The following is a 13110-nucleotide window of genomic DNA, read 5'->3' on the forward strand; positions in this document are numbered from 1 at the left end:
TTTGCCTTAATGCCTCCATCATGGATGTTTGCTAAAGGTATAAAGGCTGTAAACACAAACAATGAAAGTTGGTTCTGATCCCTCTTACTGGAAGGGCAATGGAGTATATGTTGGGAATGCCAATGGTCATTATGGGTATGTGATGGGTCATTAACTCCCTTGTCATAGTGGTTCGGTGACAGGCCTCTTTGAAGTGTGAGTCAGTTGAGAACAGGTGAAAGGTGATTCTTCCAGGTATTGTCCATAAAAGTGCTTTGTAAATGTGGGCTAGGGCTGGCCAGGTTATCTCTGTGACCACCTACTCTGTTAAGTGCAGGATTTTCCAGGTTAACAAGGATGGCTTCCTTAACCTCTCTTAAACCATTTGTCTTTCTTGGCCAGGATATGCACATTGTTGTCCTCAAACAAATGTCCTTCAGCCTTCATGTGTAGGTGAGTCTGGTCTTGAGGAGTTGGCCCTACTGTGTAGTGGTTGCTTGGTCTCTCTAAGCACTCTGAGCACTTTTCACTACACTGAACAGCTTAAACCACGTTGTCGGTCTCAACCCAGAAACAATTGAGAAAACATTGACATGTCAGAACAGCCCTGAAAAACTGTGGTTATCCCAGATGGGCTTTCTTAGAAAGGTTAAAGCATAATTTTCATAACATTGAGATCTTAAAGCTTACAACCTTCAGTAAGACTCTAGATCTGCTTAGTTCACTTATCTTGAGTTTAAATATTTTCCCACAGGAATTATTTGATTTACTTATAGAGCTTCAGACCTCATGGTTTAATCATGCTAAATTCTTCAATATTTCAAGTCCAAAGTCATATATATTTCAATTTACTGTAAATGTTTAAAAACAGCTATATGTTTAAAAATATTTGTAACATAAATGTAATATGAAAACAGATTACTTCATACATAGAGCCACTTTGAAAAGGTGCTTACTTCAGCTTATTAGTTTCAACTCTTTTGAAAAAGCATATCAAACTGTATAATTACATATTTACAAAAAAAAGGGCTGACTACTAATTGGGCGTCTTCAGGCAATGCTTTTCTTGCATTGTATTAAGTGTTGAAAGATAAGTTCGTGGCTCCATTAGAAGACAACTGGTAGCCACTTCTGGAACCTGCAACAAAAAGTAATTCAGTTTGGGGTGCAGAATACAGACTATTGAACATTTAAAACTCTTGATTCAGTGATAATAGACTAGCAAATACAACAATAAGACCAACACATAAACACTGAAATAGAGATCTGCAAACTAGCGCCACATAATGGAAGTTCACTAGGTGTAGATGATCATCAACTCATGCATGAAATAACCATAAAGGTACATTGTGTACTAATTACAGGGAGTTACTCACATAAATGGTATATATAATATATGTATGTTATTTATTATCACTAATATGAAACTGAATCTGAACTGAAAGTCTCAATCTATACATTTCCCTCTAAGTTTATCTATTTTATTAATTAATAAATAGTAAAGTTTTTTTTTGTGTGTGTGTGTGTGAGACATACGTCTTTCTCTTCTGAATCTCCTGAAAAAGTCCCCCACTCCACTGGATATGTTTCTAGCACCCGAGCTCTAAAACAAGAAAACAAAAATAATGTTACGAGTCCAAATATTGGTCAAAAGGATGAATAATTTATATGAAGCAAAGTTCTTACTCCTGTTTGGATTTGGGAGGTAGATGAATGAGACTGCCGGATTTCTGTCCACACCTGAAAAGTTATTTCTGCTGGTTAGTATAAAAAGATATTGATGAATTATGTAGGGAACGGAAAAAAAAAACCCTACACATATAACATGGAGATGATAACTGATTCCCGAGTGTGCCAAAAAGCCTGATAACCAAGACAAACTCACCATTCTGTCCAGTAGAGTTCCAAAGACCAGAATGAACAAGCCCTTAACCCAAAAAAAAAGGTGAAGTATCAGATAAAAACACTTTATTTCAGTTATTGCTTATGAATACAAAATATTACCTGCAAGGAATTGAACAGTGCAAATGTAATGTGGATCCCTCTGTTTTTTGGACTCGCCATGATTCCAACTCCTAAACCCCAAGTTATTCCAAAAAATGGTGTTAGAACAGCCAGACTCCTGGCAATCACCAGCAGGACATGCTTTTCTCCTGCTTGGGCCGCATTCTCCCCATATCTTCTCCACACAATTTTGAATATCACCACAATCAGGATTATTAAATTCACTGCCACGATCAGAAGTGCAGGGATCACAAACCCCAAAAGAGCTTTGGACTTGTACCAGTTGAGCCAACAGGCGTTATTGTTTTGGATGTATTCCTTTGAGGGAGCAGTTACAGCTATAGTTATTGTTGCAATGATCAGTGGTGCACCATATCCCAAAGAGAATCCAATGGCCAGCATAGATGCTTTAGACAGCCCTCCATCAAAGACATTGACGGTAAGGTAGAGCAACAACAGGGCTGAGGCTAGCATCCAGAAGAACATGGCGAGATAGAAAAAATGGATAAAAAAGGTAGCTGCTGTGCATGCTGGTGCATTTTTTGTCTTTGAAATGGCCGCTCCAATAATAAACCAAATGTCTGCAATCAGGAGAGACACAGCGATGTTAACAATAGACACATGACGCAAGTACGATGTTCTGTTTGTCCTTATTTTTCTCCATACAATGCCTTCAATGATTAGGCATATAATCAAAGAACCCATAGAGATTCCAACTCCAATGTAGGTGATGTATTCCAACGGAGGATCAGAATAGCTGGAGGGTGACATTAAAATAGAAAACGAGGTGGTATGGTCACAGTTGCAGGTGACTGATCCATTTTCACTCATTACAAAGGAGCAGCCATCCTCACTCCAGCCTCCAAGACCATCAAACAGGTCGAAATCCCAAAAAACACATTTAGGGTTTCCCAGGGTTTCATTAAGCACATCAAAAGCTATTGATATGTTCGTAAGATTTGATTCTGGCTGGATAAGTGCAACTCTTCCATTGATAACACTGGATGAGGTATTTGTTTTTTCTCTCACAGGAAGAACATTGTTCATTGATGCAAATACTATCACTGAAATTGACTGTTTCTCTACCTCAGCTTCTGCTATCTCTACCTCAACTGAGGAGTTAAAGTCCTCCTTGAAAATGTTAGTGAAATTAGTTTTGGTGAAAATAATATGATCTGTATTTATATTCAATGGTTTATTGACAACATTGGCTGTTATTCCTTCAAAGGCGCTTAAAAACGAAGAGCTGGCATCTACTTTATTACTGGTTTCATTGTTCAGGGTATCCCATGATTTCTTTGCAGTGTCAATGGTGAGAACTCCTGCACTTTTCATGATGTTCTGTAATAAAAAAAAAGAGAACATTTTCATAACTGAAGTACACATTTAAAAAAAAAAGAAAGAAAAAAAAGTTAAACAATTGTGAAACAAAAACAGTGATGGCTTTTATATGAGTAGTGCCCTGAACAAACTTGGGAACAGCCAATATGTTTCATATCAAAAACCGCCACTGGCCATAAATGTATAATTCTGACCTTTGTGGATTCTTCATATATTGTGATATTTAAAGAACCACTCCTATTAGCAACATTTTCTAAGATGTCAACCATTGCATTAATGGTAGCAGGAGAATCAGTTATGGTCTCTGTGTTGTTGATAGTTGCATCCTTGAGGTTTTCCAAGAATCCTGGCATGGTAGCCTTATCCAGTGTCTGCCACATTTCAAGAAAAAAAAATTCTGATCAAAAGTTATTCAAATGCTTGGATCTAAATAACACAGAGCTTTTGTTAGTCTATCAATGAGAAATACATTTATTTTTTGTATTATTCTAATGTCTAGGTCCACTAATCTACAGTCAGGATGTGTGTGTGTGTGTGTGTGTGTGTGTGTGTGTATGTGTGTGTATATATACCTGTGTAGCCTGTCAGACTGAGGACCATTTTTACAATTTCACCATCAAATTGAGGACCAGTTGTTGCAAAGTGAGGACATTTTGCCGGTCCTCACAAGCTACTTTGCTAATGGTTAGTTTTAGGGCTAAGGTGTCAGTTAGGTTAGGGCTAGGGTGACGTCTGTATTGGTAATGGTTAGGTTTAGCGTTAGTTTTAGGGTTAGGGCATAGAAAGGGTTGAAAATGATCAATAGAAGTCAATGGGAGTCCTCACTACTTAGAGCAGAATGTATATGTGTGTTGGGTGTGTGTGTGTTGGGTTTGTGTTTGTAAGAGACACAAAACTACCTTCTTCCCAATGAAGGCTACTGATCTGCTGTATGGCATTGTGAAAGTCTAGCAAATAATGCAGAGTAACATCTACTAGTATTTAGAAGCTGTCTATTTTAATCTATTCTTAGGCAGAGCGAGCGTGGTATGACCTAAAATTTAGTACACTTAAAACAGGATATCCAGAGGTTTCAGAAATATAAGATGGACTTACCGCTGACTGATCAAGCAGGTTCTGTATAACTTCTAGGACACAGTTGTCTTGGAAATCTCCATACGTGCGATCAGCCTTACAAACGGCTGTTCTGTTTCCCACCATACCATCTTCACAGGAAGCAACAGCAACAAAATTTTGATATCCCGCACCGAATACTTTATCACCTTCACAATAAACTACACAGAAAGAAAAACAGCTTAAAGTGACTTTTAGCTTTGTTTCTAATCACAATCAAGGCACTCCCTAAAGTCAGAGTAGCACTGCAAACATGCAAAAAGCTAATTATAAAGTACAAAAATGCTTTGATTGCTGTAATAAAAATAATCAGTAGTGTTTCGTCTGATTAAAAAGGGGAGTTAGTATTATAAACATTCTATTTTTTCTGAAAAAAGAAAAGAGATCTGTAAAATATTTTTTTCTTGAAATGTAATATCTTTTTATTTATCCTCCCCATATATTTGTTCAAGAGGCGTGATTTTCTTTAATTTTTTTTATGTTAGAATACAAATTATTTATATATAACTAAACAAAGGGTATGAATAATGAATAATTAAAGCTTAGCTGTGCACATGAAATAGTGTCTTTTATTTTGTGTTATGGGGTTGTGTTGTCTGGACAAATACCCACCATTTTGTCTCAGTGCCAGTTTAATTATTTTATTTGTTTCTGGCTTTCCTGTCACTTGACAGATTATCTCTTTTTCCTCTTGTTGACATCCACTAGAGGCTGTATACTTATAGCTGATATCTGTACCAGGACCTACTGTATCCACAGAATGAAAACAAACTTGTTTAGAGCTTGTTTAAACTTTTATATGGTGTATGATGAGAAAAAACTACAAGATGGTTGTTTCATATTTACTTGGACCAACCCTCCTAAATTCAACCTTGTAGTCTCCTTCAACAGAGCACTTTAGTGTCTGTGAACCAGGACATTTTAGTACTGCGCTGATTGGGTTCACAGTGATCACCGGTGCTGGTTTGGACTTTAAATCTCTGCTCTGTGTGAAAATAGCACCATCCTTACGGCTCATCGTACATACATATTTCCCTGAAAGACAAAATCATGATTGTCACCATAATCTCCTAAACTCAGACGCAGACCTTTGATTCCTCGTGTAACTTTTGGACAGTTGTTATCATTGCTATGCAAAGTTTAAGCTGTCACTGTGTTCAGACAAAATTCCAAAAAGGTAAAAAACAATCTACTGGACTGTTGGTATGCGATGCACGTCTTCAAACTTGGAGATAATTCCAGTGCTTTTTTTTTAAAATACTTTTTGGAATGACTATGACCTGGATGACTGAGAATCTTCACCAGCATACGTTCAGCCAAAATGTTATCTAGTATTATCACACCAAGCTTGGAAAATTCAGTTTAAAAAACTGGATGTGAAGTTATCTAGAAGACCTCCAACTGACCTCCAGGGTAAATGAGATCAGAGTCAACTTCAGTTTTTTCCCCAAATCCATAACCTGGATGACTAAGAATCTTCACAGATAAAATATATTATCAGATGGCCTAAAGCCTTCATACCATCGTGGATTTGAAAAAACTGTGGGATTGTGTATTTTGAAGTTCCCTCATCACTGCCTTTGGTTGGTTCGAGGACTGTCCCAGCAAATGTCCACACCACCCTCAGGTTTAAACCGAGATTAGTCGGAGGAGGTCCACATGTCAGGGTTACAGAGTCCCCAGCAATTATTTCCTCTGAAGAAACTACATCTGTAACATCCAATTTCTTAGGACCTGTGAGAACGAAAAATAGGTTAATAACAATTAATTTGTTCATTAGAAAATAATAAAATTGTTAAAACATAGCACAGATTTATTGAGGCTCACTTACTGACAATCTCCACAGGATAATTTTCTACCAGTTGATTTAACATTTCATCTTTTGCTAATTGAACTTTCGACACATCCTGAGAAGAACTGCTGAGAGAAAAATCAGCGATGGTGCTTCCAGACCTAGAACACAGATTTGTATTTTAATTAGTATTCTGCTACAAAATTAGGTGACTTTGATTCATTTGTTATTTATAAACCTGATGCTGATCATTTTTGAATTGCTCATTGCTGATACCTAAAGGAAAATACGCTTCTGTCTAAACAACATTAGGTCAATAGAAATATTTTTATAGTGCACACCATCTAAAGAGCTGATAATATTATGGCTATTTCAGATTAACCAGCTATTGTCTGTATTTAATTCTAAAAAATATAATTGAAAATTGATTTTTTTTTTTTAGTCTAGAAGTTATGTTTTAATATAGCCAAAATAAAGATGTAGGAATTTATGTTTGGTGAATACATAAAATTAACCTACATCATCCTGAAGAACTGCATGTATAGCTTTTCATTGTTTTGTTTAACTTATTTCTGAATTTTTTATGTGTCTAAGTCTGATCATTGTCCCTTTTTTAACTTTTTTTTACTTTCCATCTGCTACATTTAGGAAATGCACTTTAAGAAATAGAAATGTCATGAAAGCTGTACAAAACAACATTTCACTCTATATACACTATGTGTAAACAAAATTACAATAAAAGTTGTCAAAGTCTACATTTAACTTTGAGAGATGTCATCTTGTGGGTCTAAATAGCTGCACACATTTATTATAACCAACATCTTTCCCTTAAAGCTGTCAACAGTAAATGCTAATGATCTTTATGAATCAGCACATCTTTACTGCTTACCAGAAATTTAAATAGCACCTTCAATCTTTTTGAAAAATATAGTTCTGAAGTAGCATATACTGTAAGAGACTGTTACCTACCGAAACTTCAGATTCTGGACCTTACAATCTGTTGACACGAAAGCCTTACAATTTATTTCAGCCTGATGAAAAACAACATCATGGTTAAAAAAAAAATCTAAATATAAAATTCTGTATGCATTTGTACTGATCTACAATTTATAATAATAACATCAAAAATGGCTTACAGCGGCAGAAACATTTTTGTAAAGATCGCTGTCAGGGTCATTGTAAGATTCTTTGAACTGCATGTTTAGAGTGAAGCTTTCAGTTACAGTGAAGGTTTCAGTTGTGGCTACTGTTGTCACGTTTTGTGTTGAGAGTGTCGGTGTTGTGGTTGACCTCACTATTAAGAAAGAGAGCATGGTTACTAAGATGTATATGGAACAGCCATATATCAAAATATATAACAAAACGAGATCAACTCTATACCAGGGCACTGATGGATCTCTGTGGAACAAAGGAGGAATTTAAATTTAGTTTAAGAAACTTTACATAAATCACTTGAAAAAAAATATGTAAAAAAGGTATGATTACCTGTGACTGGCTGACAGTACTGCTCAGAAAATGAAGATTTATATATGCAGTTACAGCTTGAACTGCTGTCACTACTGCATGTAGTGTTGCTCGTGCACATCTCACATGGCCAAGAAAAATCATCCTCACATTTACATCGCAAGCCCTGAGCTGAGCTTGGATCACAGACTAAAACATATTTTTTACTCAATTAAATTGTTCAGTAAATCTTTACCAGTATATAATCATTTAAGGAACAACAGTCTTTAACTTACCTGTGCTTAGATTCATTTCTCTTACTTCTAAAGATAATATGGTTACAGGGAAGCTTTCATTTTTCAGAATTGCTATGATTGAGTCCAATAAATTAGGTGGGACACTGGCCACTGGTATGAACAAGTTATTCAGCACATCACGTTCCACTGGAGGATGAGAGAAACAATCTCATTGTTTGCATGCCAAATGTGAAAAAAAAATGAAGTTTAGCGACCGTTAATGCCACTCTTTAAAGCTTTCAGGATAATAATAAAGCATTTAACCTTGAACCCAAACAACTATTAAATAAAATCAGTGCAGTGTACACTGAAATAGTGAGTAAATACTGATCAATATACATTGGGTCATACATTGACTACATGAAATGCAAACAAAATTTCATACCATAAGTTAGTGGCTTCATGGTTGGAATAGTTGTTTTCACTGTTCCTCAGATTTTCTGGGTGCCTCTAAGTGTTTTCCTTTGAAATTAGTTAATTACTATTATGATATTATTACTCCAAAGAGTCCAAAGTTGTCATAAATTATTTGGTAACTTTGGATTGTTGCCACAGTTTAGAGTTATTAAACTAACAATGGGAAGAACCTAAAAGTTACTTCTGTTGTTGTTATTACAACATAAATGTATACATAAGGAAGACATATTCTGCTACAAGAACACAAATTTTGTATTTAATAAAAGTGCCTTATTTAAAACTTGTGATGCTTGCATTCAAAACTTCTATTTTCTCTCAAATATACTCTCTCCTGGGTGTGGCAGTGGCACAAGGGTTAAATGTGTGACCCATCAACGGACACCTTGGTCCTTAATGCAGCTGGCACAGATTTGAATCCTGGTGACCTTTGCCACATGTCTTCCCAATCTTGCACTCATACTTATTGTCTTCTGCTTAATTGGGTACTGCAGGGGAAAGCCTGAGGTGCTCCAAACCAGCAGAGAGAGATAGCTCTTCCAGCGTGTCTTGGGTCATCCCCTGGGCCTCCTCCGGGTGGGTTGAGCCTGAATCACCACACGAGGAACGTTTCCCCACTCTCCAGTCCCATTGACAATTTGCCTACTACAGTGTACTATACTAAAATAACAAAAGCCCACTAGTGCCTAAAAAAATATGAGAACACCAGTAAGACCAAGGAGATGGTGATCGACTTCAGGAGAAGACCACCACCCCACCCCCCCGTGAACATCCACGGACAGGACATAGAAACTGTGGAGGGTTTCAAATACCTGGGAGTTCACGTCAACAATAAACTGGACTGAACTCACAACACTGACGCTCTGTATAAAAAGGGCCAGAGCTGCCTCCACCTCCTGAGAAGGCTGAGGGCCTTTGGAGTCAGCAGGCCCCTGCTTAAAACCTTTTATGACTCTGTGGTGGCCTCAGCCCTCCTCTACGCTTTCGTGTGTTGGGCCCCTGGCAGCTCAGAGCAGGACAGAAAGAGACTGAATAAGCTGGTGAGGAAGGACTTGGTGGAGGAAGTGGCTGAGAGGAGGATGCTGTCCGAACTCACATCCATCATGGACAACACCTCTCACCCCCTGCACCAGACTGTAGAGGAGCTGAGCAGCTCCTTTAGTCAGAGACTTACTGTAGACACCCTGTCTGTAAGAAGGAGAGCTACCGCAGGTCATTCATTCTTGCTGCCACCAGACTCTATAATAATGCACTATAACCACACTAACTCCTGTAAAAACCACTGTGCAACTATATTATAGTTTTTTTTTTTTTATTTATTGACTGTGCAATATTCTGTGCAATATGCTGACTGTGCAATAAATGTAAATATAATAGTCATACCACTACCTCACCGTTGTTCCTTACCTACTACACTTTAATGTAAAAGTCAATCCACCTGTATATAAGCCATCCTGATTGTACATATGACACCTCAAATCTCTGTGTTACTCCCTTGTATTTTTACTTTTTTAATTTCNCCACCTCCTGAGGAGGCTGAGGGCCTTTGGAGTCAGCAGGCCCCTGCTTAAAACCTTTCATGACTCTGTGGTGGCCTCAGCCCTCCTCTACGCTGTCGTGTGCTGGGCCCCTGGCAGCTCAGAGCAGGACAGAAAGAGACTGAATAAGCTGGTGAGGAAGGCCACTTCTGTCCTGGGCTGTCCTCTGGACTCGGTGGAGGAAGTGGCTGAGAGGAGGATGCTGTCCAAACTCACATCCATCATGGACGACACCTCTCACCCCCTGCACCAGACTGTAGAGGAGCTGAGCAGCTCCTTTAGTGAAAGACTTAGACACCCTCTCTGTAAGAAGGAGCGCTACCGCAGGTCATTCATCCCTGCTACCACCAGACTCTACATTACTGCACTATAACCAAAATAAACCCTGTAACAACCACTGTGCAACTATATTATAGTTTTTTTTTTATTATTTATTGACTTTGCAATATTCTGTGCAATATGCTGACTGTGCAATAAATGTGAATATAATAGTCATACCACTTCCTCACCATTGTTCCTTACCTACTACACTTTAATGTAAAAGTCAATCCACCTGTATATAAGCCATCCGGATTGTACATATGACACCTCAAATCTCTGTGTTACTCCCTTGTATTTTACATTTTTTCATTTCTTATTTTTATTTTGTTTTTTATTGTGTGTGATACATGTACACTTGCACCTTAATCCTTATTTATCTTGATATACTGCATATACCATGATATACTGTATATGTATTGTTTATTCTTAATACACCTTTATCTTCCTTGTTTGCAACTTCGTTAATTACTATGCCAATATGTGACCAGTGAATTTCTCCGCTGTGAGATCAATAAAGCTCATCTAATCTAATTTTCTATTTTCTCCATCCAATTTGTTTCTCTACCTAGATTTAATTATTCTGGCTCATATATTTTCTCCTCCCACATTTCTCCTTTTGCTTGCATGCAAATTTCTTCTCTGCTCCAGTCAGAAATATGATTGCAAACCTGTTGTTCCTGTTTGTGGATTTTTGTTTATCACCGAGAAACCATTCCAGACAATTGAATGACCACAGGGAACGGCTATGAGAATGAGCTCCCAAAAATGTTTTACTTGCTTGCAAACTTTGCTTGCTATGAATGCTTATATGAATGAATAAAATACATACAATAACTTTTTCTCTCAGAGAATTCAGCGAAAGTAAAAATTTGACACATAAACAACATTCTATATTCAATTCAATCTGAGATTGTAATGGAAAATGACAATCTGAGATAGCAAACTGTTTACGAGCAGGAAAGGCAGGGTCGGGAGAGTGTTCTCTTCAAAGTTCACAGCTGTTACTCTACGGGCTGGAACAGTTGCTAGGCAATGAACCAACCCCATTAAGGGAGCAGAAAAAAAAAAGAAAATGCAAAAGCAGGGAAAACAGGTTTTCAAAGTTCCTAAGTGAAGGCATGAAGGAGGAGAAAATCTTTGTGCAAGACAATTTATATTTGAGTGCAGAAATTGAGATTTGATGTAGAAGAGAGCATATTTGAAAGAAAACAGAAAGAAAATTGTAAATGCAAGAGTTACTAGTTTTTGTGAATAACCTGCTCTCAAATTGAAAGTGTGCTTCAACTTTGGAGGGAAAAATCCTCCAAATATGCAGTATTGTCTAAAGCTGCTAGATATCTAAAGATGGTGTAGTTCTGTGAAATTCAGGCAAAGAACATAATTATTCCAGGGAAACATCTGTCAAAGATCTTAAAACTCTAAATAAGCTTTATACTTTGCGTAATTCTATATTGTTGTTCCTGGTAGCAATTTGTTGTGTTAAGTCGGGCATACACTGTGCGATATTATCAATCGTTCCACGCAGCTACAGCTCAAACCGTATGACGAAACCACAGGGTTTAAAAGTTCACAGCTCACGATGCATATTCTCACACTGTGCGGCCCGGCACTCTGATGCGATCTCCCTGCTCACACTGCACGTCCAAAAACCACACGGCGGACTCAACACCAAGAGATGCTGCTGGTGGGACTCGTCAATCTGGAAGAGGAAGAAGAACTCCCTGTTTGCAGATGCGCAGTGCTCGAGGTTCTGGCTAATTGGCTTGTACCTCTGCTTCAACAGCAGGATTTCTCCACGAACACCTCATGACGGGCGACTGAATTTCAAACATTTACGGACTTTTTTCCAAACTTACGAGTCCTGATCGGGAGGTGGTCATTAGAGGTTAAACGCCCCTCATTACCCCCTGCATAATACACGACGCAGGATGCACGATGAGGCTGAAACTCGACCCGATTGAAACGTTCTCACATAACTGGAGAATCAGCCTGAAAAGGGCAATAAATCATACAGTGTATGCCCGGCATTACTTAGTTGGTCCTGATGCATTCTCAATTATAACTAAATAAAATACACAAAATATATTATTTGTCTTGATAGCTGAAACCCATATGTCTAAGAATATGTATCTAAGAATAATGTGATGTACGTAGATAGGTTGTTAAGGACCCGGATGCAGAGACGGAGATGCACCAATAATTTTTTTCTTGCAGATTTAAGGAAGATGTTTATAGTACAGAAGAAAACCCCAGTCGGCCTTGGCAGATGGTCGCTCACACTGAGCCTGGTTCTGCTGGAGGTTTATTCCTGTTAAAAGGGAGTTTTTCCTCTCCACTGTCACTACAAGCATGCTTAGTGTGAGGGAGTCAATGAGTCGATGCAATCAACTGGTTTTCCTTAGATAGAAAACTCTGAATCAATTTGACTGGATGATTTGGTGAACTGTAAACAGCCTTGAGATGACATATGTTGTGAATTGGTACCATATAAATAAAATGAATTAAATTTTATTGATGATTATCTTAATATACTGTATAATATTGGTCAATTTGATTTTTTCTAAACAGTAATAAGTGAAAAATCTTTTATGAATTCATTGATTCATTTTGGGATCGACTGTTGAGGATAGACACCAGCTTCACCGTGTACGCATATTTACCTTTGACAGAGTCAAAGGAGGCAATTTAGTAGTGACGTTTTATATATAATACAAATTCTAAGACAACAATCTGCATATTAACACAATAACCAAAAGTTGCTTTGTGAAAGTGAATGGATACATGACATGCTGTCACTATCCCATGGTATAGACAATTAGCAGAACGTTGTACAGAAAGATGTATATATATATATATATATATATATATA

The 13110-nt window shown here is 37.6% G+C and overlaps 1 protein-coding gene across 1 annotated transcript in view; it reads right to left on the reverse strand.

Moving 5' to 3' along the window:
• Window positions 1-853: 853 nt before the first annotated feature.
• Window positions 854-13110, reverse strand: part of LOC107099820 (adhesion G protein-coupled receptor F5-like) — a 15678-nt gene continuing 3421 nt past the window's right edge. The window contains exons 5-20 of the mRNA XM_015398092.1: window positions 7969-8115; window positions 7715-7882; window positions 7610-7627; window positions 7366-7523; window positions 7199-7260; window positions 6269-6390; window positions 5959-6171; window positions 5284-5472; window positions 5050-5184; window positions 4420-4598; window positions 3519-3695; window positions 1984-3324; window positions 1865-1906; window positions 1666-1719; window positions 1516-1582; window positions 854-1117 (exon numbers count right to left, since the gene is read on the reverse strand). Coding sequence (XP_015253578.1) covers window positions 1056-1117; window positions 1516-1582; window positions 1666-1719; window positions 1865-1906; window positions 1984-3324; window positions 3519-3695; window positions 4420-4598; window positions 5050-5184; window positions 5284-5472; window positions 5959-6171; window positions 6269-6390; window positions 7199-7260; window positions 7366-7523; window positions 7610-7627; window positions 7715-7882; window positions 7969-8115 — 3134 coding nt within the window. The 3' untranslated portion in view covers window positions 854-1055. The remainder of the gene's footprint in view (window positions 1118-1515; window positions 1583-1665; window positions 1720-1864; window positions 1907-1983; window positions 3325-3518; window positions 3696-4419; window positions 4599-5049; window positions 5185-5283; window positions 5473-5958; window positions 6172-6268; window positions 6391-7198; window positions 7261-7365; window positions 7524-7609; window positions 7628-7714; window positions 7883-7968; window positions 8116-13110) is intronic.

The sequence above is a fragment of the Cyprinodon variegatus genome, unplaced genomic scaffold (assembly GCF_000732505.1).
Source record: "Cyprinodon variegatus isolate N-32 unplaced genomic scaffold, C_variegatus-1.0 Scaffold911, whole genome shotgun sequence".
NCBI classification, from domain to species: domain Eukaryota; kingdom Metazoa; phylum Chordata; class Actinopteri; order Cyprinodontiformes; family Cyprinodontidae; genus Cyprinodon; species Cyprinodon variegatus.